This window comes from Lacerta agilis, chromosome 7 (assembly GCF_009819535.1).
Source record: "Lacerta agilis isolate rLacAgi1 chromosome 7, rLacAgi1.pri, whole genome shotgun sequence".
In the NCBI taxonomy this organism is placed as follows: domain Eukaryota; kingdom Metazoa; phylum Chordata; class Lepidosauria; order Squamata; family Lacertidae; genus Lacerta; species Lacerta agilis.
In genome coordinates, this window is record NC_046318.1 from 7,303,162 (window position 1) to 7,331,062 (window position 27,901).

Sequence of the window (27,901 nt, forward strand, 5' to 3'; positions counted from 1 at the left end):
AAAAACAACAACCCACAGTTGGGGAGTAGGGATCCTGGAGATTACAGGGACAGTTAGCTTAACATCTATTCCAGGAAAACTGGCGGGAAACATGATTAAAGATAAAATTACCAAGCATTCCGATGTTGTGTTGCTGAAGAGGAGCTGGCATAGCTTCTGCAAAGGAAAGTCCTGTCTACTTAACCTTTTGGAATTCTTTGAGTGCATCAATAAGCATGTAGGGAGGAATGAAGCAGTAAACTATGTATGTTCGACTTTTTCAAAAGCTGTTGCAAAGCCCACCACCAAAGACTTCTGAGCAAGTTTAGCAGTCATGGAACAAGTTATCTTACAGATAGGAAAGTGCTTAAAGTACAGGAATAATAATAATAATAATAATAATAATAATAATAATAATAATAATTTATTATTTATACCCCGCCCATCTGGCCGGGTCTCCCCAGCCACTCTGGGCGGCCTCCAACAAATACCAAAATACAATACAAAGTCACAAATTAAAAACTTCCCTAAACAGGGCTGCCTTCAGGTATTGTCTAAATGACAGGTAGTTGTTTATCTCTCTGACCCCTGATGGGAGGGCGTTCCACAGGGCGGGCGCCACTACTGAGAAGGCCCTCTGTCTGGTTCCCTGTAGCTTTGCTTCTCGCAGTGAGGGAACCGCCAGAAGGCCCTCGGTGCTGGATCTTAGTGTCCGGGCTGAATGATGGGGTTGGAGACGCTCCTTCAGGTATACAGGACCGCGGCCGTTTAGGGCTTTAAAGGTCAGCACCAACACTTTGAAACCGCAGAGCATAGATAAATATCATAATAAATGTAGGATCCCCAAAGGATCTGTATTGGAACTGGTGCTTTTTATATTCTTCACAAGTGATCTGGCGTTAGTGGTGAGCAGGACAGAGGCCACGTTTCCTGATGACACAAAATTGTTCAGAATATAAAAACGAAAAGGACTGTGAGGAGCTCCAAAGGATCTCTCCAAACCGAGTGAATAGACGTTAAAATGGAAAACTCCGTTTAACGTAAGCAAGTGTAAAGTGGTGTGTATTGTAACACAACATCTGACGTTGACGGACCAGGAAAGAGAACTTGGGTGGAGAGCTTCATGAAGATGTCACCCTGCACCCTGGTGGACAGAGTGCTGTTGCTTGAGTAAATGGCCTGATAGGTGATACTGTCTTCTGTTTTAGGACCATCTTTCACAGTTATATTGTATTGGACCTAACGTTTCAACTGAGAGGTAAATATATGCATTACAGCTATGCATAAATGTTCTTAGAATTTAATTTTCTTACCTATTGACTTCCCTCGTAGAATATTAGAGTTGTGTAGAGTTGTTGCGATATGACCAGATGAATTGGGTGAGATAATCTAGACATGATATACAAAGGTTCAAATTTTTATTAGGCCTTCTAACAGATTTCATGGCTAATCTACTTTAGGTAATGGTGGTGCAAAATTTGGGTACGTCTGCCTTCCAACCAAACTCACGTCTTTAGGATGGGGTGAGAAAGAATCCTCTGTGAATAAACCTAGATAAGCTCCTTGATGAACCTTCACTTCACTTCACTTCACTTCACTTATACTATAGTAAATGAGGAAAAAGTCAGAAACAACTGAGCAACTGTGATTTCATATCTCCCTGAAACTATAGTTTAAACCACAATTCCCCAAGTTCAGAAATTATTGTGGGAATGTTCAGGGAGGCAGGAGAGGATATATTGTTTACTAATATCCTTCCTAACTTGTGCAAGCAAGTTCTATAACTTAGCAGAGTTTTACATTCCCATTTCATTTTAAACGCACAGCAGATAGCTGGTTGCAGGCTCGTGTAAGCCTCTCAATATTAGATTCCTGGTAAGTTCCCTTATATCCCTCTTAAAAGAATAAACACGCCATGATCTTGTGTAAAGTGTATAAAAGAAGTTTACTCCCATCATCAGTTCACAGTTGCATCTCTGAAGGCAGACTTAGTTACTAAGTATATACATGTGGATCTATCCCATATGGAGATAGTCCCAGTGTCCTCTGTTGGCTGTGAGCCAACAGAGCAATTCTAGCTAAAAGCTGCTGCTCCAATGATGGAGGAAGTCAAAAAAGAAAGAGTGTGGCAGCATGCTTTGTCCTTTTGTTACCTGGACAGGTAAGGTCACACCCACCTCTAGACACATGCTAAGGAAGGATGTTCCAGCCAGGAGGAAACAGGAAGTTTTCAACTGGCTGGACCAAACATTCCCCCACATGTCTTCTCTAGGAAAACAAGAAATGTTGTGTTTGACTGCTGTCAGTGAATTACATCCCACAATTATGGGGAATTGCACTCAGTTTAAAATTGGAAGCAGAGGCTTCTGATCTCTTCCTTAGTGTGCAAAACAGGAGACACTGGGCATGCACAAGATGGGGCCCTGCAGCTTGTTCATGTAAGTGGTCCTGTGAAGTCTGAATGGGGCCATTGTGAGATTAAAGACACTCGTACCTTTTTTTGTTTTGATTGCTTGTTTCCTTTTTAGAATTTGTGGATAAATGAGCTGAATGGGCCAGGGATGGGAAATAGAACAACGCATCTTAAATTTCAGCAATGATCTCTTGCTCTGTTAGAAACGTGCCTTAAAAACAACAACTGTGGCTTGCAGGATAAAACATTCTGCACTGGATCCCATGTTGTGTGTGAACATGGCATGTACACAGGATGGATATGTGCCTTCCTGTTTGCGCTCCTGATATTATGGTTGTAGCAACTGTCAGCTACAACTTTAGTTAGCATTTTGAATTTAAAATTAAAATTTACCTATCAGTATATTATAAAACTTTAGGGTTGCCATATTTTGAAGAGCAAAAAAGAGGATTCATTTGCCGTCTTCTACTTTTAACAATGGAACACTATGACGACACTCATTTTACATACCCATGAGAAAGAGGACGTGTCCTGGAAAAAGAGGACGTATGGCAACCCTGTGAAAGAAGCTAGTACTCTAAAGCGGAACCAAAGAAAGTGGCCTCTCTTGCAATAGCATATAGAAGATTGCTGTATTTAACAATGATTTTAAGATGTAATCCATATTGGCAGCTAGATTAAGCAAATTCATTGCTAAATAATTTGATGCAGATTAAACTGGATTTATCATAAATTTCAACATGAGTGTATATTAAAAGGTTAATAAATAGTATTAATACTATCTATACAGTGGTACCTCAGGTTAAGAACTTAATTCGTTCTGGAGGTCCGTTCTTAACCTGAAACTGTTCTTAACCTGAAGTACCACTTTAACTAATGGGGCCTGCCTCTGGTGCCGCGTGGCTGCGCGATTTCTGTTCTCATCCTGAAGCAAAGTTCTTAACCCGAGGTACTTCTTCCGGGTTAGCGGAGTCTGTAACCTGAAGCATCTGTAACCTGAAGCGTCTGTAACCCGAGGTACCACTGTATTCTCAAAGGGACTAGCTTGTTGGACAGCTTGTTTTTAGATCCCAAAAAGGCATTTGATAGGCTTGAATGACCCTATCTCGCACAGGTTTTACAAACATTTGGATGTGGATGTTTCTTCAAGATGAATTAAAGCTTCTTGGATGGGCAGGGTAGCATCAGTTAAAATGACGATTTTTTTAAAAAATTCTTTTTGTTTCAAACTCTGCCTATAAGTATTTCAGCAAAGTACCTAAGGAAATGGCAAAAAATGATTGTAAGCGTTACTCATCAGGGCAAGAGACCTAGACTACGATTAACTGTTTTGTCCTAACATTCCCAGAGAGGGGCTATGCGTTTACCACATCTGCAAAGATATCATGATGTGGTCCATATACAAAATGCCATTAAAGACAGCGGCCACTATAGGCACATCCGATATGTGTGAACCGTGCACATGTGCCTTGTGCCGAACCCAGAAGTGACCCGAAAGCATCAGAAAAATGTCACCAAAAGGGGTGGAACAGGGTGTTTGCAGGCTTTTTCAATGGTGTTTCAACCCCCATATAAATTGGGAGTTGCCTGTAGTATGATCAACAATGTGAAAAGGGACTATTTGGATACAATCAGAGTTTGATAAATTTGAGCCCGGAATACCAGGTAACCCATTTTTTTTATTCATATCATAAACTGTCCAAGAAATTATAACAAACCCGTTTTGCAAAAGCAGAATTAAAGATTGGCGATCCTGGATATCAAAATGAGCACCTCCTATATCATAGCTGACCTCCTTCGCATCGCAGCCCTCCTTCCACACATCTGATAGGAAGCTGGTGGATATCAACTGGAAAGAAAGAGGCTTTTATAGATTGATTCACTTTTAAGGAAGCGATACTTCTCTCACAGCAGGGCAAATCATGGAAACAATGGAAGGGTGTAATGTGAATTGGCTATTGATCTTTCAGGTAAAACACTTTAGCTCAAGCCCAACAGTTAAATCTCGGGCAATGAGACCATTGCCACCATTTGAAAATCTGATCTTGACCCCACCCCCCACCCCCATTATCAATTTTAAGGTGAATTAAGGCTAAGTATAGTGCCCGTATAACCAAGCTAGTGAATGATAGCGCTATTTCAGTGCCATTCTTATTAAACTGGGACACAAGGCACAGACACTCTTTGTCATCACTGCTGTTTGCTTTGGATATTGAACCATTTGCTGTTGCAATTAGATTTAGCGAAGGAACCAACGGGGTGAAGTCGGTAAAAAATATGAATCTTTCACCAAAAACCCCCCAATAATTTTCCTTTTAAAAAGTGTTTTATTTAGAAATATTGTTTGTCTAACATTTTTTGCCTTTGGGTTTTCTTTCTAGAATTTCTAAACTTTTGTCATTTGCAACTACTTTTTGCACCCAAGAATCCTCCGCCCTGGGTCTTCCTGATTTTCCTCTGGACACGTTAGCATCTGCTGTGCAGATTCTGGTAGGTCCTTGCAAATAAATAATGGATACTGAGATGGAGATTCCTTATCTGGAGTTTAGGGGAAGCATTCAGGTATTAAGGATAAAGAAACTGCTTCTACAATGTAGCTGGGGGGTTGGGAATGAGAAAATAGCAAATTGTTGCAGTGAAGGCTTATTTTCTTTTCTAACATAGTTGCCATCTGCAATTGAAAACAGTTTTGTATTTCTACTTCTTTGTTACGCTGCTAAGGATGTGTGAACTACAGTTTGTTGCCTAACATTTCTCTGCTCCACAGTGGGCAGCCAAGAGCTGTTAACATGAAGATCCAATTGAGGCCATTGTGCACCATGTCAAATCTTGGCTAATGAACTACCGTATTTTTCGCTCCATGAGACACACTTTTTTCCTCCTAAAAAGTAAGGGGAAATATCTGTGCATCTTATGGAGCAAATGGTGGTCCCTGGAGCTGAATTGCCCAGGGGCCAAAAGAGGATCATGCTTTTTATTTTACAAAGAGAAAAGGGGGTGTTGAAAGGACCCCGCTCAGCAGCTGATCAGCAAGAGATCGGGAGAGAGATAAGAGTCCCCGGCTCCCTTTCAGCCCAGCCCTCCATTGTTGAATGTGCTGCAGAGGGAGGTTGTTTGTTTCCCCAGCAACATGTGACTGGCTGATTAGATTATCTGTCTGGAAACTGTAGAAAAGGCTCCCTTTCCTTTAGAAGGTGCAGAAATGTGAGATGAACCCCATAAAAACGCTTTTCCTCTTTGCTTTTCCCCCTTTGCAAAAAAAGCTGCAAAACTTTTAGCTGATCCTCAAAAATACGGGGCTTTTCCCTTTGCAACAAAAGCTGCAAAACTTTTAGTTGATCCTCAAAAAAACCAGGGCTTTTCCCTTTGCAAAAAAGCTGCAAAACTTTTAGCTGATCCTCAAAAAAACGGGGCTTTTCCCTTTGCAACAAAAGCTGCAAAACTTTTAGTTGATCCTCAAAAAACCCAGGGCTTTTCCCTTTGCAAAAAAGCTGCAAAACTTTTAGCTGATCCTCAAAAAACCAGGGCTTTTCCCTTTGCAAAAAAGCTGCAAAACTTTTAGCCGATCCTCAAAAAGACAGGGCTTTTAGAGGAGGAAAACCAGAAAAATATTTTTTTTCTTGTTTCCTCCTCTAAAAACGAGGTGCGCCCTATGATCCAGTGCGCCCTATGGAGCGAAAAATACGGTAATCCTTTTTGGATCCCCCACTCAGGGCTCGGATTTGCACAGCAGCAATCCTACAGAGCAAAATAAAGCTCAGGTAGCAAAGCCACAGATTCAAGACTGTAACTGAAAGGAATCACTTGGGTTATTATTGAACAAAGCTGCACGACACTTTGAGAGATTATGGAATTTATAGGAAATACAACCTCTTTAAGCATCCTATTGTATTGGGTTAATCAAATTCATAGTTACTAATCCAAGGCAGAAGGATTGTGGTCTTCGGTTGTGCAAGGCTTGCAAATGTCAAGCCTTGCCGAAGCAGAGCCAGCTTGGCTTTGCTGTCTTGTCTCACAAATATTTTAAAGTTCTTTGAGAAGCTGAACTAGAATATTGATAGAGCTGGTCCGGTTAACAGAGTGGACTTGGGCTTGCAAAAAACTTTCGACAAGGTACTTCACCGCAGACTCCTGAGATCACTTCCCAGGCACGGACCCAGAGGAGAGTTCCTCCTGTGGATCTGGAGTTGGCTAAGTAGCAGGAAGCAGAGAGGAGTAATAATTCGGAGGCAACCTTTGTCCTTTTGCCTCAGACAGTCAAACATCTTCAGATGGCCCTGCCTGTGGCCTTGAGGAAATCCTGCTTTTTTGCTTGGGTTTCTCTAATTTCAGAGCTATCTTTTTGAGTCTAGTAGAACCTAGGAACCTCAGAAAATAGAGCTTGCCAATTAACTTTTGAAGGACTGCCTGTTTCCCACACAATGTTGGCATCTATGTTTCTTTCAGGTTTAGCACAGTAGTGATTCTATGTTCACTTTTTCTGTTCTCTCTCTCCCCAACCCCCCAGAACTGCTTGCCTATGATGTCAATCCAGCATATAATCAGGTGGCTTTATCCATATAATGTTCTTTTGGGGAGGGAAGGCAAGACAGCCGTAGAAGATGCCTTAAAGGTAACCATTCACTGTTTCCATACAAATTATTCTATTTTTTTTCTTTTTAAAATTTTTATTAACTTTATTACATCAAGTACAAAAAGGAAAAAAAGAACAATGAAAAAACAATAAATAAAGAAAAGATTTAAAAAATTACATATTGAGCTCTTCATAGAAAGAAACCACAAAATACATTCAAATAATACATTCCTATATTCCAAATAATTCGGTTCTATATTATAAATAATAAACAAAACAAACATAATAATGTCCAATTTCAATATTCACATAAATCAGTTTCTACTAACCTTTAGTAATACTTCTTTCTTCCATTCTTCTGTATATTCTTGTCTATTTCTACTATATGTTACCTCCCCCTCCCTCATGGCTTCCACTTGTCATCATACCAGGATATCGATCTATTCCTTCTTTTTTACTACTATGGTATTCCTTATAATCCTTCTATCTTATTTTCTTCTATCTTTACTTCCTCACTTTGATTCACAATACAGGATATTTAGAAATGGATCCAGCATTTCACAGTGGGGCATTGCTTTTTCAAGTAGTCTCCAAATTTCCCCCATACAAATTATTCTGGCATAGGTAGCAGCCACACTTTACAAGTTCTCTGGAATAAAAATAATAACAATGGCTAAATTATTGCTTTCAAAGCTAGAGAAAGCCCTATGGTCTCAAGAATTTTCTTTTCTACTGCTGTTTTACGTTTCTCCAAAAGTGTCTTCTAGTTATTGTGGCTTTCTGCATTTATTTTGTGTCATTTTGGGTGGGGACAGAGAAGACTGACGAGAACTGTAAGTGAAGGCATTCCATGAGCTGTGTTTTCTTTTCGTGGTTCCTTTTAAAATATATATATATATATATTTATTAAAGATTTCTTAGTTTACAGAAATACGTGCATTGTCTCTTTTTTCAAGTTGTGTTTTCTACAGATCAGATTCATTTGTTGTGAGACATTAGCGTTGCATACAGTGTTAGGTTAGGAAGAAAAGGGGGAAAGGGGGAGATGGGAATGGTGAGTGGGGTGGGGTGGGGTGGCAATGCTTCTATTCTTCTACACCGTGTATGTGGGGGGTTTTGTGTCAGTGTCACTTGTGTGGGTTCTCTTACTATTCGCTTGTTGTGTTTCCTTGGTGGTGAGAGAGGTTGGGGGTGGCTTAGAGTGTGGTTGGTTGTCTTTGGTTGGCTGTACTGAGATTTGCTTTTGTGTGTGAGTGGGGTGAGAGTGTATGTGTTTTCGGATCAGGTTAGCCAGATTGATTCGTACGCTGTCTTCTTGTTGTCTTGTTGGGCTGTGTATGTTTCGCGATTCTTTTTGGCATCTTGAAGTCTAATGATGTCTTGAGGGACGTAGTCTTCCATGTTCATGGTGCCCTGTAGGCTTGTTAAATATAAGTTAATTGAGTGAAACACAGAAGATCTGCATTGACAGTGCTCTTGCTTAAGGGGTCATATGCAACCCAAACCTGTTCATACTTCTTGAAAGTAATTCCCAGTGTGTTTAATAGGGCTTGCTCCCAAGCAAACCTGCATAGGATTGTAGCCTTACTTTTTTCAGACCAGTTTTCAGGAAGCTTGCCATGTTTGCTACGTTCCCTTCAAACTGACAACATTTGATTAATTGAATTAACATTTAATTATGACATTTATTTATTTTTTAAATAAGACTTTATTGGATTTTTCAAAATCAAATTAAACAAAATACAAAACCACACAATACACACACTACACAAAAACACACCAACAAAAAACACAATTATTTAACAATCCTCTTCTTTAAAATCCTAGGCCTAGGACTTCCTCACGTCCTCTCTTATGCGTTCATTTCTAATCTTCTTTAGTAACTTTGCAACATTGTAAAATCTTATTTCTTACATCTAATCTTAATCTTACAGTTATAGCCAACATATCTTAAATCATACAACCTGTTCTTATCAAATAAAATATCACATTCCAAATCTTAACTTCTTATATCCATTTAATTAATTAAACTAGATCTGAAATATTGAAAAATTAATCATACATTTTGGGATCATTTTACTTTTCCCAGTTATGAGGCTTCATTTTTTTATTAGATATGTTCTTTAACAGAAAGCAAATACTATCTGCACCTGAGTCTCCTTTTTTTGGGGGGGTGTGGCATGTCTACAGGAGGTCTGGTTAAAGGAGCAGACTGCATACAGCTGGCCATTATGGAAGCTGTCCGATGTAATCCTCACCCTTTACAGGTGAAACTCGAAAAATTAGAATACTGTAAAGTGGAAAAGTCCATTTATGTAAACAATTGTTTTCATTAGCTACTGGAGTTTAATTTATGATAAAAAATTCTTTTCAGTAGCACCTTAGAGACCAACTAAGTTTGTTCTTGGTATGAGCTTTCGTGTGCATGCACACTTCCGTATCTGCATGCACATGAAAGCTCATACCAAGAACAAACTTAGTTGGTCTCTAAGGTGCTACTGGAAAGAAATTTTTATTTTATTTTGTTTTGACTATGGCAGACCAACATGCCTACCCAACTGTAACTTTAATTTATGAGATAGACTCATGACATGCAAAGCGAGATATGTCAAGCCTTTGTTTGTTATAATTGTCATGATTATGGCGTACAGCTGATGAAAACCCCAAAGTTGAAATTGTTAATTTGGGGTTCTCATCAGCCGTACGCCATAATCATCACAATTATAACAAACAAAGGCTTGACATATCTCACTTTGCATGTCATGAGTCTGTCTCATATATTAGTTTCACCTTTTAAGTTGAATTACTGAAAGAAATGAACCTTCCCATGATATTCTAATTTTTTTGAGTTTCACCTGTATGTGACTGCAGCCAATGTTGTGATCTGTCCCATGAGGCCACCCTAGGTTTCTCAGCTTCCTTCTTTATCCCCCATGAACACTGCCACTGGTCAGGGGCAACTTCTAGACACTGGGTCTCTCTATTTGGCTGTAAGTCCCTCTGAGTTGCCCTGGGCAAGAGAAAGTGACTAACAAATTTAATTAATAAAAATATAATAATAATAATAATAATAATAATAATAATAATAATAATAATAATTGCCCATGGCTCTTTGTCATCCTGTAACACTGGTGCAAGTTCAGCATTGACACCCTGTGCAAACCAAACAAGGTGGAGGAGTTTGGGGCTGAAAATACTTTCACAAATAGAATAATCTTCTATTCCTTCCTCTTTCTTAGCGATTTGAGCTCCAGGATTTAGAAAGACCTGTTGTACCTACAAGAGTTATAAATGTGAACAAGAAGGAGGATGGCAAGATTTTGCAGGCTGACGTGACAATTCAGATAGCCGGGGAAGCTGTGACATTCCAGGTAACTATTTAATTGTTTAACAAGTGGGAGGGTAAACTTTATTGCACCGTAGAGCTAAGTTGCTCCCTTCCTTTTGTTTCTGACTTTCCCAGAATTTGACATAAAAACTTAAGAATATGTTGCATTCCTGTAAACTGGGATGCTGACAAACTTGCTCGGGTGTCGTGACAAGCTATGGTTATTCTAAAGCAGGAGTGAAAACTTCCAAAATCATAATTGTGGCAGTGCCAGGTGCTTATGTGTGCGTGCACAAGCAGGAAGCTTGTTGTGGAGCGCCCTTGTAGTGCTAAACCATAGTTTATTGTTCGATGATACAGCAGTCAGTAAGAAAGACTTAAGCTGAGCTATGGATGTAGACTTACATATGGTTTGCTCATTGTTCAGGAAACAAGTTATAGTCATATTACTTGACAGGCAAATGTCAGAATCTGTTTCCTGGAGTGAATGCTTGAGCAAAGAGAGCTATGTGTTGTTAGCATATGACAGATATTAATATTGCACAGTTTGAAGCAAATGGATGCATGGAAACAGAGTCCTTTTGGAATGAAGCATGGTCCACACGCATGAATATTATTCAAAATTTTACTTGCAGAATGTTCTTTAAAACATAACAAAAAAAAACTCCCACAGTACATGATACATTAAAACAATTCCATATCTTGTGCATATCCAGCACAGGCTCAGCATCTTCTTAGAAATCAAATAAGCTTATAATGAGAGCTGACAAACATAGCTCTCTCTCTCTCTCTCTCTCTCTCTCTCTCTCTCTCTCTCTCTCTCTCACACACACACACACACACACACAGAGAGAGAGGGGGAGAGGGAGAGGGAGGGAGGGAGGCATTGCCTACATTCCACCCTCCATTTTCCCTGGAGCTGTTTTCTCTCCCTTCAGGAGAGTCTTTTACACATCTTTACTCCACAGAATCTGAAAGAACAAAAGATTCCAGCCACCACCCTCCACAGATGGCGAATTTTCAACTCAGTACCTGATCTGAGGTTACTCACTCACATGTTAGCTACTAGAGAACTACAGTCAGTTAATTCTCAGCTACAGCTCAGAGACCTTTTCTTGGCTTTAATACAGCTCCATGGAAAACCCCCATGTTAAACCTTTTCACTGATACACAGGTATTCACCATTTCTGTGTGAAATAAACCAATTATACTATCTCTTACCTTTTAGGTTCCTGCTGGGACTAGGCCACTAAACCTGCATTCTGGGACAGACAATTTCATTAAGACTCCCAGCCACGAACAGCAATTGGCAGAAATGATATTGTCCCACATGGTTAAAGATATCTGTTTGATTGGAGAAAAAGTAAGTGCCATAATGTAACTGCACATAGCGCTAGGTTTAATGCAGTATTTTGATAGACACAAACTGATACCAGTTGGTGGGGGTGGGGGAACTTCCCGTATCACAGACTGATTTCTATTGCGCGCCTCACCTGCAAGTAATTGTTACTTGCTCAGGTTGAAAGTACGGCTGCGTCAATCAGCTTGTTCTCCTTTTTCCCTCCAGGGTTGTGGCAAAACAGTTCTTGCTAAGGAATTTGCAGCTACATTAGGGTATAACATAGAACCCATCATGCTATATCAGGTAAGTTTATTGATACCCCAACCCTTGGCCTCCTAGGCTTGTCACACACTGACCAGAGGGTTGCATTTTCAATCGAGAGCCAGTGTGGTGTAGTGGTTAAGAGCGGTAGACTCATTATCTGGTGAACCGGGTTCGTGTCTCCACTCCTCCATATGCAGCTGCTGGGTGACCTTGGGCTAGTCACACTTCTCTGAAGTCTCTCAGCCCCACTCACCTCACAGAGTGTTTGTTGTGGGGGAGGAAGGGAAAGGAGATTGTTAGCCGCTTTGAGACTCCTGCGGGTAGTGATAAAGCGGGATATCAAATCCAAACTCCAAACTCTTCTTGTTGCTCGTCTCTTACAGTGTTACCCTATTCCTTACTAAGTGGGTTGGACCAGGCTATACCATTCCAGGTGCCATGCAGTTGAAGTCCCTTCAAAAGTCCCTGCCCTGAGAAAATGGGTGCCTGGGGTGGGGGCAGAATTGTAGTCTATTCTCTATGGTTCCTGTGTTGCAGGGATGTTAATTTTTATATAGAAGAGTAATGTGAGATCCCACCTGCAGCCTGAGGTGGTAATAGCCCAGGCACCACAGTGAAAAGTAGGCCATTGTTAAGTCGGATGAATAAATATGTTTAAAAGTGATAAGGAGGAAAGTTATAGTGTGTAAAGTAGAATGGATAATGAATTGGAAAACTGGGAATTAGGTTTGATTTGGAATTCAACAGGGGGGGCGGATCTGAGGAAGTCAATTGATGATGAAATTAAGGAAAGTAAGAATTTCTGGCCCAGGAAAAGGGCCAGGCTTAAGCAATGATTTATACAAGTTAATTGGTTAAATTCGAAAAGATTTTGTAAGTGCTCCTGTGAGAGGGGGGCTTGGTTATTTGCTCCCCTTGGTGGGAGAAGGGGGAGTATGAAAAAAATTTAACCATGTAATGTTTTGTGCTTTAAATTGTAAAAACTCTATAAATTTTTAATAAAAAAGAAAAGAAAAGTAGGCCATTGATTCTGCAACTGCAGCTGATTTCATTTTAAAAAATAATTCTGCATGTTAATAGTTTAGGTTGCTTTTATGTTTACTTTAAAACAAATTTGGGTTCTGTGTTTAGATGGTCCGGTGCAGCCTAAATGACTCGGCACCATTTTATCACCAGAACCATATAATATCTGTATGAAGAGTTTGGCATCTGAATCAGGAAAAGCTGTGGGAGCCCTGGACCTGCATAAGGGAAAATAAGATGACAAAATAACAATATTGTACATTGAAGTTGACTAGAAACCAGTTTTTCTTTTTTACTGCTCTGTTCTTGGTATTGCCCATTGAAGACATGGGTTGATGCCGAAGTAGCAGCGACAACTAAGTAAGGACTAGGGATTACAGAGAAGAGAGGTCAATCCTTAATCTGCACCAGGACTAAAACAGTATTTTACCTTAATTGGCAACATCCTTTCATTTGAGGCAATGCTTGTTGCCTGTTAAGTATGTAGACAAAGCTGTAGCATGCTTATATGTGTATCACACATTGCATGTGTGCACTCACGTACATAAATCCATGGCTAAAACAATCACGATTCCTTTTTTGATGCGTCGATTAAAGCAAAATATTACACTGCCAGCAAAATAAATGCTTTGTCTTATTGAGACTCACACTAATAGTAGTTTGCTGCTGCTGCTGTTGTTACTCATAGGATATGACAGCCCGAGATCTGCTGCAGCAAAGGTACACTCTCCCTAATGGGGACACATCCTGGAGACCATCTGCACTTATAACAGCTGCCCTGGAGGGGAAGCTTGTTATTCTGGATGGGATTCACCGTGTCAACCCAGGCACCCTCGCTGTTCTGCAAAGGTCAGTGTGACAATCCTAGAGGAATAGATCTGTGGGTCATTAACGAAGGACGCGGCAACCGAGGCTTTAAGAAGGACAGGTCCACACTCACCAGGGGCTTCTGCAGGAGTGCTTCCGGAAGATTCTGACGGTGCTTGTGAAGAGTCACCAATCTGGTGAACCAGTCATGAATTGTGGAGTCCAGGCGATTATTTTTTCAAGCCGACGGAGCTGGGCAAGTTGTAGCAGCCTCGGACACCAGCCCCACAGAGAGCCCCCAGTTCACGGAAATGCTGTTTCTGCATGAGCACAGCCTGCTTGCGGCCCCACGTGCTTCCAAGGCATGAGAGGAGCTGCCAGCAAGTGCGAGTTGGCCATAAAAAGGCAGTTCACTTAAAAGACTATAAATAAATAGGTTGACCAAAAAAAAGGACTGAGGAGCACAGCAGATGTCATGTCTGCCACATAGGTTGGCCTTACACGGCTGATTTGAAAAACAGAATTGCCAGTCATGAAGAGGGGTGATCTGGATGCAGAATGTGGAGGGAGGGGGCTTTAACTGTTGCCTTGCCATAGCCTTTTTAAGAGGCACTACAGGTGGGGCATATGATTTAAGCACCTCCCTCCACACAAATGTCTTTCCTGTGTATATGCTATATGCCCACATGAGGAATATGAAAACACAGGAAGATTGTGCTTCAGAATTAGGGACGCGGGTGGCGCTGTGGTCTAAACCACTGAGCCTCTTGGGTTTGCCGATCAGAAGGTTGGCGGTTCAAATCCCCGTGAAGGGGTGAGTTCCCGTTGCTCGGTCCCAGCTCCTGCCAACCTAGCAGTGGGAAAGCACGTCAAAGTGCAAGTAGATAAATAGGTACCGCTCTGGCGGGAAGGTAAACGCCGTTTCCGTGCGCTGCTCTGGTTTCACCAGAAGCAGCTTAGTCATGCTGGCCACATGACCCGGGAGAACGGTCTGCGGACAAACGTCAGCTCCCTCGGCCAGTAAAGCAAGATGAGTGCCGCAACCCCAGAGTCGTTTGCGACTGGACTTAACTGTCAAGGGTCCTTTACCTTTTCCTCCACACAATGGACCTAATCTAGCTCTACTAATCCTACCATGAGTGATTTTGTTTTGCTTTTTTAAACTGCCACACAAGACCAAACCACATGACAGATGCCACATCCATTTTGGTCCTGAGTGATCCTTAGGTTGCTTAAGTTGTTAAACATGATGGAAAGTGTATGGCTAGGTTTTACGTCTGATGCTCACATTGAGTAGAAATATATGAATTACATGTAGGAATATTCCGCACTGTAACATTTAATTAAGATAAAGGCTGAATCTAGAAACCAGACTGAGCACATACAAAGTGACTTCCACTAGTTGTGGCTGTCGTGGCACATGTCTCCCTATGGTAATTCCGAAGCACAATCTTCCTGTGTTTTCATATTCCTTGTGTGGGCATGTAGCATATACACAGGAAATACATTTTGCATGTAAAGTCTAAAGTGGCCCTAGGCCATAGCATTAACTCTTTCAGTATGAAATGGTTGTTTCATAACTGGAGCTGTAGACTTCTGAATTTGCTGTTGGTTTCTTAATGCCCCTCTAGATGTCATCCTTCTAAATTGTTTCATTAGGGATTGAAATGAGCTTTATCTGCGATGGTGATAATAAAGTGTGAAAATGTTCGGTGTGTTCATTTCTGGTTTAGCTAACACCACTGATTCTGTGAACTTGCCTTCAGTTATATGTTAATATTGCTACGCTTTCCTTTAAACCACATTTTGAATTTGTACTGGTTATGTTGTTGTTAACACCTTGGAATTTGGGGGAGAACAGGAAGTTGTGTTGTGGGTAGGATATTTTTAGCCCTTATTTTCCCCTAGAGTGCTTGCTCCAGATTTTCAAAGTACTTTTCCTGTATGGAAGCTTTAAAAGAGCGATTTGAGATTGCCTTTTGAAAGAGAAACCCTTGGGCAATGGATGCATGTGCAGACTGGATGCCTGGACATCTCTGTGTCCTAGCCCATATATTTAATTTTCTTCATTCAAAACGTATCGTTATACTGTTCAATGCTACATTCTTTCAAAAGATAGGAGAGCAAGATTATTAGTGACATTATACTTCATGCATAATTAAAAAAAGCAAGTGTTAATTCCTTGTCCTAGTTGGATGTTCTCGATCAGAGCTTTAACTCTGATTCGGAACTTTCGTCGCAAATTACACCCTTCAGAAAATGTGTTCAGATTGGAAGACGGCCCTCAACTCATTCGTGTTCGCCCGTAGGTTTGTTTTATGCGTGGGTATTTCAACACATGAAGGAATTGCTATGATGGTCAGTGGCAGGAAGGGCAAGCATGAAGTGTTTCTCTAATTAACAAGTACTGATTATTAGAACAGAACGTCTAACTTGCTTATTGCCCCCCTTTTTGTAAAATCCTGTGCAGGTTGATTCATGACAGAGACATTACTCTGTATGATGGCACTAGATTGCTCAGGAATGAGAGATATCAGAAGTTGAAAGAAGATCTACAGCTCTCTGATGAGGAACTACAACAAAGGTAGCCTGCTGGGTGGTGGTAGTATTGATGATGAATGTTTGTTTGCCAACCATCTGACTGTGTTGCCCCAGCCACCCTGGTTGGCTTCCAACAAATTTAAACATCAGACACAGTAAAACATCGAACATTATCAAACTTCCCTATATAGGGCTGCCTTCAGATGTCCTCTAAAAGTCAGATAGTTGTTTATTTCCTTGGCATCTGATGGGAGGGTGTTCCACAGGGCAGACGCCACTGCCAAGAAGGCCCTCTGCTTGGTTCCCTGTAACTTCGATTCTCGCAGGGAGGAAACTGCCAGAAGACCCTCGGAGCTGGACCTCAGTGTCTGGGCTGAGCAATGGGGGTGGAGACGCTCCTTGAGGTATTCAGGGCTGAAGCCATTTAGGGCTTTTAAAGGTCAGCGCCAACACTTTGAATTGTGCTTGGAAACGTACTGGGAGCCTATGTAGATCTTTTAGGTCCAGTGTTATATGGCCCAGGTGGCCACATTCTGGATTAGTTGTGGTTTCTGAGTCACCTTCAGATGTAGTCTCATGTGTATTGCAGTAGTCCAAGCGGGAGATAACTAGGGTGTGTATCAGGGCAAGACAGTGCACAGGCAGGGAGGGTCTCGGCCGTTGTGCCAGATGGAGCTGATAGACAGCTGCCCTGGACACAATCAGTTTAATCAGTTTATTACGGTCATAGACCAGCAGTTTGCCCTGGATGCAGAAGTGACCTGTGCCTCCACGGACAGCTGTGAGTCCAAAATGACTCTTAGGCTATGCATCTGGTCCTTTTTAGGGGGCACAGTTGCCGCATTCAGGAACAGGGAATCCCCCACACCTGCCCACCCCCTGTCTCCCAGAACCAGTACTTCTTTCTTGTTGGGATTCAACCTCAGTCTGTTGACTGCTACCCACCCCACAACCATGAACACCCAGCCTAAACCCTGTGATGATACCTCCCAGCAGTTTCATATGTTTAAAAGCATGGGGGAGAGGATTGAGCCCTGAGGCACCCCACAAGTGAGACCCCCCACTACTTCCTGGATACTACCCAGGAGGAAGGAGCGGGACCACTGCTCTGTGGCCACAACCAGCACAACAGCTTGTTTAAAATCCTGGGTGTTTTCCTTCTCATAACTTTTCCCCTATTTTTTTTAAATATTAACATCCAAAATGTGTGTTTGTGGCATATTTGCAGTGCATGAGGAGCCATGGACTTGCTGTGATCTGTAGCTAACTGGCAATGACTCAGAGGAGCCTCATGAATGTGATGAGGCTGCGTATCACTGACACTTTGCACCAGTGGCTCACAGATATTTTACCACGGGAATCTCTTTTTGAAGGCCACTTGCCCTGTTAGTGCGATGCAGCCTGTAAGGGAACTGACTGCCAGAGTCCCTGCATTTCCTGACACAAGTCATCACAAGGGATCGGAATGAGTTTCAGAAATGAGCATGTTATCCTGTTTACTAGTGAAAATAGAAGTGTATAAAATACAAATGTGAAGACAGCTGCCCTACTGTATCTCAAGAGTAGTTCTTTCTGTAATAAGCATGGTTGCTTTTCTTCGACATTTGCTGGCTCCCTACATTTTGACAATTGCACATTCATTATTCCCATTTCACATTATTTATTTCAGACGCTTTGTTGTTTGTGTTTTATCAGTCAGGGATTAGCTTTGAGGCTTATGACTTTAAGCTAAAAATAACCGATGTCACCACCAGCGTTTTGATCTGAGTGTTCTCAGCTTAGTCTTTGAAATACTAGATTTTTATTTTATTTTTTTTAGCCGCCACTTTCCAAGCAGTGATGTCTAATGTTTACCATTCTCGTTCAGAATGCTGACATACTGTGTTGGTCCGACAAAGTGAAAAACAGAATAATGTGGGCATTGGGCGCCTCTCGGACCATGCAATGAGTGGGAATGCGAAAGCGAAACGAGCTTTTGAGCTGCATTCAGATGTTCTTCATTTTCTCGCAGGTCCATTTTCCCCATTCAGCCTTCCTTTAGGATAATTGCCTTAGCAGAGCCACCTGTCATAGGAAGCTCCACGCAGCAATGGCTGGGCCCAGAGCTGTTGACGCTTTTCCTTTTCCATGACATAAAGCCTCTGAACAAGAGTGAAGAAATTAAAGTTATTAAAGGGGTGGTAAGTATTTGCAAAACTTTGCCTTGCTGCTTGGCTTTGGGTAGCCATTCAAGGAGTCCTTTGAATGGCTGCCCAATGCCCTTTCTTGCCCCCAGCCCCCCTCTGTTCTCAGCCTTTTTGGGAAGCAGGAGGTGTGCAAGGTGCTGCACAAACGGTGTTTTTTTTTAGTTCTGCCCTCTCATTTATACTGTGAAAATGAATAGATCATATATAAACAGAAATACATGCATGGTGTGTATGTGTACTACATGTATACAAGAGGAATCGGCAACAAAATGTTGCAGCGTGGTGTGCTGCTGTCCAGGGTGCCGATCGAACAGCCACACAACCCTGTCTCTTTCCAGATTACTCTCTTCTACTTCCAAGGCCTCCTTCCCCCATTTTTGGTTCCCCCTTCATGAAACAGACATTCCGTGTTCTGTGGCTACTGACCAGGGTTTGTCCTCAGTGATCTGGTTTTTTTTGGGGGGGGGTCCTTTCCTCCTAAGTTTATCCACACACACCCAAGTTATAGTTCTTTGGGGTTTTCCAAGGCTGCTGCTGCTGCTTCTCTGTGGATGATGCCATTTAGGTGATGTCAGCACTCAGATAATGAATGAATTATACAGCGCTAGCCATATTTTATATTTATATCTATTTTTTTCTCAGGTTCCAAATGTTCCTAGTGCTGCAGTGGAGCAGCTGTTGAAATTAGCACACAAACTCCGCGACACAAATGATCCCACCGTGAGTCCAACCGTTCCTATTTCAATTGTTCAGTTTTGCTTTCCTTCTTCTTTATCTCGTCCTGTGTTTGACTAGAATAACAGCACTCCCCACCTCCCCCATCTCCCCCCCACCTCTTTCCCCCTTCTCTCCCTAATGTCTCAACAACCAAAACTGATTTGTAAAAATGTTACATGGGGGAAAAACGAGAGAGACATTGCACACACTTTTGTAAATCAAGAAAATCTTTAATTTTTTAAAAAATGGTTAATTTAGAATAACAGCACTGCTGCAAGACCATCAGCAAATGCCCCACTTAACAGACTAGCAGCTGCATGCAGCAGTAGCTGCAGCCTTCAGACTGTCTTCAAGGAGGGTCCCATGTTGCAGTAGTCCTGGTGGGAGGTCACCAGAGTATGGACAACTGAGGCTCTTCTGGTCCAGGAACAACCGTAGCTGACAGGCCGACCAATACAAATTCAAATTCAAATTTATTGCGGCTATAAGCCCATAAAAACATAAAATATGGAATATATGACATAAAGTTACAGCAAACCACAGACCCTGGAGTCATAGGGAAACAAACCACAGCACAAATACAAGTTTTAAAATTGCAACCAGGGAGCAGAAAACAAAAGTCTTAGTGGTCGTGTAGTTGGCCACAGCGCCTTTTTTGAGATATGACAGAGTTTAGAAACCTTGCCACCTGCAAGGTTGTATAGGAGTCGTTGTCTTGCAGGAGTAAGGCAAGGTGTGACTCAGCTGGTGCACCTGTAAGTTTCTGAGTCATTGGTCTTAGTAATTTTGCCCGAGCCTCACTATGCAGGGAACAGATAAAGATTATATGATGGAGAGATTCCGTCGACTTTTTATCACAATCACAAAAGGCGGAAACTAGGCCCTTGGAAAATCTATGTCTCAGGACATTAGAAGGAAAAACATTAAACCTCGCTTTGGTGAAAGCGAATCGGTGCCCAGCAGTGGAGAGGGAGGATAGGTATAGAGGGACATGATGTATTGGAGTAACTCCAAAATTCCGAGGCGAGCAGACACCCCCACCCAGCATATGATTACGCTGCAGCTCCAAATCGTCTAGTCTTTGTTTGATTAATCTTTTTGCCGAAGCAGGGTCTAAATTAAGCGAATCTGAAGGAGAGATTCCAAAAGACAGAAGTTTGGCGTGGATTTTCCCAGTCCAAGGGTTTGCAAATTCGTCACGCCAAAGACATTGGACGAGATAATGGCTGGGTAATCTATGCCAAAGGGTTAACCAGTAGGTGAATATTCGTTTCCATAAGAGAGTCTCTAGTGAAGGAATCTTCAATTCTAGTCGTATAGCTGCATCGACAGGCCGACCTAAGCTGGGCATAAACACCCAGTTCATTCAAGGGGGAAGTGCAGTCCTTCCCAGAACAGGTCATTCACCTAATTCCTGGACACAGAAGCAGCCCACCCCCACCCACCCACCTCTCTCTTACCAGTATACAGCCTCAGTTTATTGCTCTCATTCAGCCCATCAGTGCCTCCCAACACCAGTCCAACACCTTCACAGCCTCCCCTAATTCAGATGGAATGGAGAGATAGAGGACTCCGTGGCCTAGGTCTGCAGGTGACGGCTCCCAACGGTTTCATATGGATGTTGAATTGCATAAGGGAGGGAATGGTCCCTTGACGGACCCTACAACTCAAAGCCATGGGACTGAGCCACAGTCTTCGAGGACCACTCACCTTTGGGTAGGAGGAGTGCCTTCCCTGAGTAATAATAATAATACTGTATATTCTGGCATATAAGACTACTTTTAAATCCAGGAAAATCTTCTCAAAAGTCGGGGGGTCGTCTTATACACCAGGTGGAGAATCTGCAGTCGAGTATATCTCAAACTCTATATTTTAACTGGAAAAGTTGGGGGTCATCTTATACGCCCAGTCGTCTTATACGCCGGAAAATATGGTTGTTGTTATTATTATTATTATTATTATTATTATTATTATTATTATTATTATTATTATTTCTATCCCGCCCTTCCTGGTTTAAAAACCGGGCTCAGGGCAGCTAACAGCAAATATAAAACATTGATTAAAATACGACTTAAAAACAGCATAAAATACAACATAAAATGCAGCATCAATATCAATAAAATTCAAAAATTCGGGGGTCATTTTGGGAAAAAGGAAAAAAAAACCAGTTAGTAGACATCAAATGATCACCAGGGCTAACTGGCCAAGTTGGTCCTACTAGGGCCAGCAAGGTGACCAGGGAAGAATTTAAATGTGGGGTCCCAGAAAGGGTTTCTTCATAGAAGAGGAAAGGGAATAGATGATCAGGCTAATTCAAATTGAAGGCCAGGCAGAATAGCTCTGTCTTATAGGCCCTGTGGAAGGAAATAAAGTCCTGCAGGGCCCTAGTCTCATGGGACAGAGCATTCCACCAGGTTGGAGCCATGCTTTTGAGAGACTCAGGAGAGGATCCACAGGGTTGGTGTTAAAACTAGGCCCGAAAACTGGCTGAATGAGTGCAGATGATCTGCTTTCTCCAGGCATGCCCAAGAGCTGGCCTGCCACATCCCTCTTGACCGTCTTTCCCAGAAAGGGGAAGTTTTCTCTAATCTTTGTCCAGGAGGGACCTCTTCAGGAGGCTCCACCACTGCCACTTTGTGGAGTGGGCATCATCCACTTCCTGGACCCATCCAGCCAACCCCCCTCCTGGATTTTACCAGCCCTAATGGGCACGGATGGAGGGGGCACACAGTCTGCCTCACTGTTGCAAGTGTCCTGTAGACATTCTGAGGCTAGAACCACTGAGGCTGATGCCACAAGCTGCAACGGTGCTCCAAAGACCTCCAATGGCCTACACTAATTGTGGCATCAAGTCAGGCATGGATCTGAATGATTTTTCACTCCACGCCCTTTGCCCCTCAACAGGAGTCTGTTGAGTGGCCCATTGATGTTACGGCTCTGGTCTGGACCAGTCAATTTACCGCTCCAAACACCCCTACTGGGCAATTCTCAAGAAGCCATAGTGACTGAGAGGTTGTTCCCTTTGCTGCCACCGCTGACCTATGACCTGTGTATTTGTACCTATATTCGATCAGATTCCCCCTGAGACTTGTGACATCTGCGCTCTAGCCATTATCCATCACCCAGAATTCCTCAGAAAACAAAGGAGCCCGTTGGACTGCCCTCAGTCAGAAGCTCATTGATGACCCTCTGCATTTTGCCATTCCACTGTGAAACTAGGACCTAGAAGATCCCCCAGAGCATTCAGAAATTGTATTATTTGACTATCATTCAATCTATGTCTCCATTTAAGAGGAAATAATTACACATTATATGTCTTGGATGCTGGTAGTTTTGAAGGGCAAAAAAAAAAATTCAATGTATTATTCATTTAATGCCTAATTAGCACCCAAATCTGCTATATCTAAAAAGAAAATTTCTGACATACAGTGAGTCTGAAAAGTGGGGCCTCTCAACAGGGATAACGTTTTGAAATTTCAAAATGCCCAGAGGCCTGCAAGTCAGAAGTGAGTCACAGTTCGGACCGAGGGGAGATTCCTACAGATGAATAGTGACAGGACATCTGCAGAAAGATATAAATAGCCCTCTTGTGCTGCGAGTTGAAATGTACGCCTTAGGTATACAATCCTTGATGGCTCATGCAGAGTCAGAGAGAGAATGTAGCTGCTCAACCCCGCTTCCAGGGTTCCAGATACATGTTTACCCTTGTGTAAGGCGATAATGACAGGGCATGAACTTGGTTGCTAACCTGTTCAATACACAAATTACTCTTGCTTTTAAACATGACCTATATCTTGAACTTGAATGTCCCTGCCAGATGTTACATTTTCCAGAGTCTCTTTCTGTTCCATTTAGAAAATGCTCATATAAATAGTTGTAATTTGCTTTCATCTTGGCCATTGGAGAAAAGCAAAGTTTGCTGAGAACAAATGGATGTGAATTTAAAAAAGCTAATTTGCTAATAGTGCAAATTTGCCATTTGAGGAGAGTGAGAGCCAACTGTATAAATGGATTCAGTGTCTCCTCTTAGCCACAAATATATCCCAAACACTGTGGCTTTGGAAAGCGATACAAATGGTATTGCTCTGTTGGTGCAGGTATTTGAGAGAGGAGCTGCAGTATGTTTGCTGCTATCTTCTCACTGGTTCCCATTGTGCTATACTCACCGTGTAACATCTGGAGTTTGATGGATTGTTCTTATAGTTTATCATGCTGGCATAACCCCAGGGATCTCTTAACCACAGTTAAGGGCTCAGAAGCAGGCTAGGAGATTGTGTGCTCACTCTTCACCAGACCACCCACTCACTTCACTTGATGGGATTGACATTGGTAGAGCATTGAACTGACACTGTTAAGGCCAACCAGAGTTTGCTAATCAGCTTCAAACTCCGATTTCAAATTCCATTTAAGAGGCAATTCTGGTTAACCATATCTAATGTTAGTGCTCATGTATTACTCAAGTCTTGATGCTTAAACTTCCTCAGTTGAGATATAGTAATTGACATCACTGTGAATTTATTTTTTTATTTAGATAGTGGATTTTTTTCAAGTTATATAGCACTTAAAGCAGAGAAGTGATTGAATTGCGCACTGTTGTCAGTTGCATAACCATGGGCAGCTCGGGATTTAAGCCATTTTCCTCCTGCATTACTGATTAAGAAATGGTGAATAAAATTAATTTTACTTTGGCTAGGCTCAATCATTGGCATCATCCTTGTCTACACGGCAGCTATTGAGAATTTGTCGGCGTCTATCTCAGTACCCAGATGAAAGACTCTATGATGCTGTCAATAAAGCTTGTCTTTCCAGGTATATTTTTGTATTCTTACGGTTGTGAATTATTATTATTGTCTTTAGTTTAACAACACAAATACATTATTTATCAACAATCTGAAATTTCCAGATATTGCTTTTGATCTTTTTGTTTAACTGAATTCCACTTATGATGATAAAAGGGCAAAGGCAGAATTATTTGTTTGTTTCTTAACTGTGTATCTCATGCTTCCTCTTAGTGGAAGGCAGCAAAAACAAAAGCAAGAAAACAATACAATTAAAAATAAAATAAAAGCACATTTGAAACCACAGAGCCTAGGACTTGCCGATCAGAAGGTTGGCGGTTCGAATCCCCGCGACGGGGTGAGCTCCCATTGCTCGGTCCCAGCTCCTGCCCACCTAGCAGTTCGAAAGCACGTCAAAGTGCAAGTAGATAAATAGGTACCACTCCGGCAGGAAGGTAAATGGCGTTTCCGTGCGCTGCTCTAATTTGCCAGAAGTGGCTTAGTCATGCTGGCCACATGACCCGGAAGCTGTACGCCGGCTCCCTCGGCCTGTAAAGTGAGATGAGTGCTGCAACCCCAGAGCTGTCTGCAACGACCCGATGGTCAGGGGTCCTTTACCTTTAAGAATGTGTTATAATATTGAAGTTACAGTTAGGTAGCCGTGTTGGTCTGCCATAGTCAAAACAAAATAAAATAAAAAAATTCCTTCCAGTAGCACCTTAGAGACCAACTAAAACATCTTTAAAAAATGTAATACAATCAGATAATCTCACAGCTAATAATGTCAGGGTTGCCAGAAAGAGTAGCTAAATAGTAGACCTGGGTGTGGGGAGGGCAGCTGAGTAGGACCCAGCGAGCCTGAACAAGGACCACCCACCTTGGGCCTGCCCATAGAAAGCAAGTTTCCAGGTTGTCTTCTCTTAGTGGGTGAGCTGAGAGTTTGTTTGGGCCCTAGTGGCTGAGAGGGAGGGTGCACCAGAATGAAATTGAATTGAGATTGATTTAGATATTAGTAACTTTGTTTCTATAGATAATGTGTGTTTTTGTAATATTTTGTTCAAGCTCTCTGCTGTTGCTTCTTTTACGTACACTGCTTGGAGATGTTTTTAATATATTAAGCGGTATAGAAATGAAATAATAATTAAATAATAGAATCGGTCCGTCTCACTTTAACTGGGCACACCTGCTCCCTTGCAGGGCACATGTCTGAGAAGCAGACCCCAACTGGGTTGAACCCCGCCCTCCTGCCCATCAGCTGATGCCACCCAGTGATGTCACCTGATGGGCAGGAGGGTAGGGCTTGGGGGGGGGGGAATTGCCTCACAGGCCAAGATCAGTCTGTACACTGGAGGTTCCCTCCCTCTGCTCTACAGCCCCGGAGTAAATAGGTTTGTGACCTCATGAAGAGAGAAGCTTTGTCTTGGCCACTGTTGTTTTAAATAACCAATGTATGCATTGTAATCTGGGTGCATTTCGCTGCAATAAGGATTAGAGCAATGGAAAAGAAATCTGAGAGTTTGCTCTCCCATGACATAGTGTCTAAGATCCATGCTCAAACACAAACACATTTCAGTGGGCACGCCTGAAGTGGTTGAGGAAAATATGTGGATGTTATTCTAGGACCACAATGCACTATGGTCTTGTCTCCCGTATTGGAGAATTGCAAATACCGTTGATTATCCGCCCGCCCCCGCCCCCCACCCGAAAATAAACTTTCTGCCATTTCTGTCTCATTAGGTTTTTACCCAACCTTGCAAAATCTGCTTTACATAAAAATCTGCTGGACTCTGGAATTGAAGCAAGCCCGATTGAAACTCTGGAAATGGAGGGGAAAGGCTATAGCTGTAAGCTGCAGTCATATCTCCCTCTCCCTCTCCCTCTCCCTCTCCCTCTCCCTCTCCCTCTCCCTCTCCCTCTCCCTCTCTCCCTCTCCCTCTCCCTCTCCCTCTCCCTCTCCCTCTCCCTCTCCCTCTCCCTCTCCCTCTCCCTCTCTCCCTCTCCCTCTCCCTCTCCCTCTCCCTCTCCCTCTCCCTCTCCTTCTCCTTCTCCTTCTCCTTCTCCTTCTCCTTCTCCTTCTCCCCCTGCTTCTTCAGGATAAACAGGTCATGATTTGGTGTTTCAATCCCACTACCTCCTAGAATGCCATTTGCGTACTTGTACCCTTGTACTCTGAGCGTTTGCTATGGCAGTCATTTCTCTAAGCAAAGGGAAACGCAAAAGCTAATTGGAAAGTATTCAAGTGCAGTCAGGCCAACCAGAATAGTGGCAAAGCACAGTGAACAGCTCACTGCTGAGAGCAGGCCTCCAATTCGGATCTCTAAACTCCTCAAATGCACACCTCAGAACCACGTTTTTCTTCTCAGAACCACATTTCCTACCCCCACCCCCTAAAAACGTATTGGCCAGTGAGCCATTGAATGGGGCTGCATCTTCCCCACATCCCTGAAATGTGGCTTCTTCTCCTTTCTGCTACCTGAAAGATCTGTTGTGCCTCTAAAAGTAGTAAAAAGCATGCAAGACAAGTCATGGCATCATATGTCTATACAGTATTTAGTTTCTAAATAGTTTCTAGGTTTTAGAATACAGTACACAACTCTACTGATAAGCATGTTCTCTAGCTAGATGCTCATTCTCAAAATACCTCAAGCTTTCATAGTGACACGTCTCAATGTATCTTATGTCCCCCACCTCCATGAATTTGCTAAAATCATATATTTCCATTGCACTTTGAATGGATATAGTTGTGCATATATGTGGCATATAGGTGAAGTGGACTCAGGAACCCTGAAGATTGGGGCAGTCACAATCCCGATTTATAACCCCTTGGAGAGGATGAAAGTGCCCGATGTTCTCTTCTATGAAAATACCCAAGTAAGTGCTGATCTCTCACTGACCAATTTCGGCCAAGGTTTTAATAACAAATACTTACGACCAAATTCCCCCGCCATCCTTTTTTCTAATGTGATTAAAACACTGCAGACGTTATTCTAATGTTCTGGCTAAATACATCGCCACCGAAGAATTTTGTTAACAGGGTTGCTGTGGCTGTTTCCAGCAAGAAGTGGCACTCCTAATTTCTTCACTTACCTCAAGTCCCATTTGCCACGTAGGGAGTTTCTTGAGAGGTTCCTTCTTCCATTCATTGCTGTGTTAGTTCACCTTCCTAGCAGTGGATTTTACATTTTTCTGCTGTGCGTTAAGGACAGCCTCTGTTATTATGCCTCTATTATTATCAGTATCGGTTTTAGTATTATTCATTACTGAGCTAGATGTAGCTGTAACTGAACCAATCAACACCAGTTCTTAAATTCTTACTGATATAGATTAATGTGTAACTAAAGGAAACATATATTATTGCCTCTCTAAATGGGTGTGGCAACTGTGCATCACCAAAACCACAAAAAAATGGCACATGCACATTCAATAGCTGTAGAATACTTTTCCCTGCTGCCTTGCCATTACTAAGTTGTTTCAAGTTTTACAAAGCAGTTTTTAATTTCTCTCTAGCATATGATGGTGATGGAAGATATGCTAAAAGACTTTTTGCTTGGCGAACACCTCCTCTTGGTTGGCAACCAGGTGAGAGTAACCCAATATTTCTTGCTAGCGTGTGCTTTTGTTTTGCTGTAATTAGTATTTATTGAAAGCTCTGACCTGGATAATTTGACAGAGGACTGACACTGAAAAGTCCACTGTTACAGTACATGGGGGGGGGGGGACTTGAATCCAAGGATGTAAAATTATTTTGAATATTACCTTCAGTCTCAGAATGAGCTTTGGAAAAATAAGCAGACTAAGGCAGTGTTTAAAAGTGTGTGGCTCCAGGGAAGAGATTGCCACTACTTTGCTGTGTGGCAGCTAAGCCCCTGTCTGGTGCTTAGCTGCCACACTGCAAAGTAGTGGCAATCTCTTCCCTGGAGCCACACATTTTTAATCACTGCCTTAGTCTG

At 42.2% G+C, this 27,901-nt stretch overlaps 1 protein-coding gene across 2 annotated transcripts in view; it reads left to right on the forward strand.

Moving 5' to 3' along the window:
* Positions 1-27,901, forward strand: part of VWA8 (von Willebrand factor A domain containing 8) — a 93,997-nt gene that overhangs the window by 14,544 nt on the left and 51,552 nt on the right. For both annotated transcript variants that reach the window (XM_033154306.1, XM_033154305.1), the window contains exons 7-20: positions 1,188-1,237; positions 4,774-4,882; positions 6,900-7,004; positions 10,205-10,336; positions 11,522-11,656; positions 11,861-11,938; positions 13,611-13,771; positions 16,200-16,313; positions 18,282-18,450; positions 19,099-19,176; positions 23,867-23,982; positions 25,689-25,795; positions 26,716-26,822; positions 27,459-27,530. In XM_033154306.1, the coding sequence (XP_033010197.1) occupies positions 1,188-1,237; positions 4,774-4,882; positions 6,900-7,004; positions 10,205-10,336; positions 11,522-11,656; positions 11,861-11,938; positions 13,611-13,771; positions 16,200-16,313; positions 18,282-18,450; positions 19,099-19,176; positions 23,867-23,982; positions 25,689-25,795; positions 26,716-26,822; positions 27,459-27,530 (1,533 nt within the window). The remainder of the gene's footprint in view (positions 1-1,187; positions 1,238-4,773; positions 4,883-6,899; positions 7,005-10,204; positions 10,337-11,521; positions 11,657-11,860; positions 11,939-13,610; positions 13,772-16,199; positions 16,314-18,281; positions 18,451-19,098; positions 19,177-23,866; positions 23,983-25,688; positions 25,796-26,715; positions 26,823-27,458; positions 27,531-27,901) is intronic.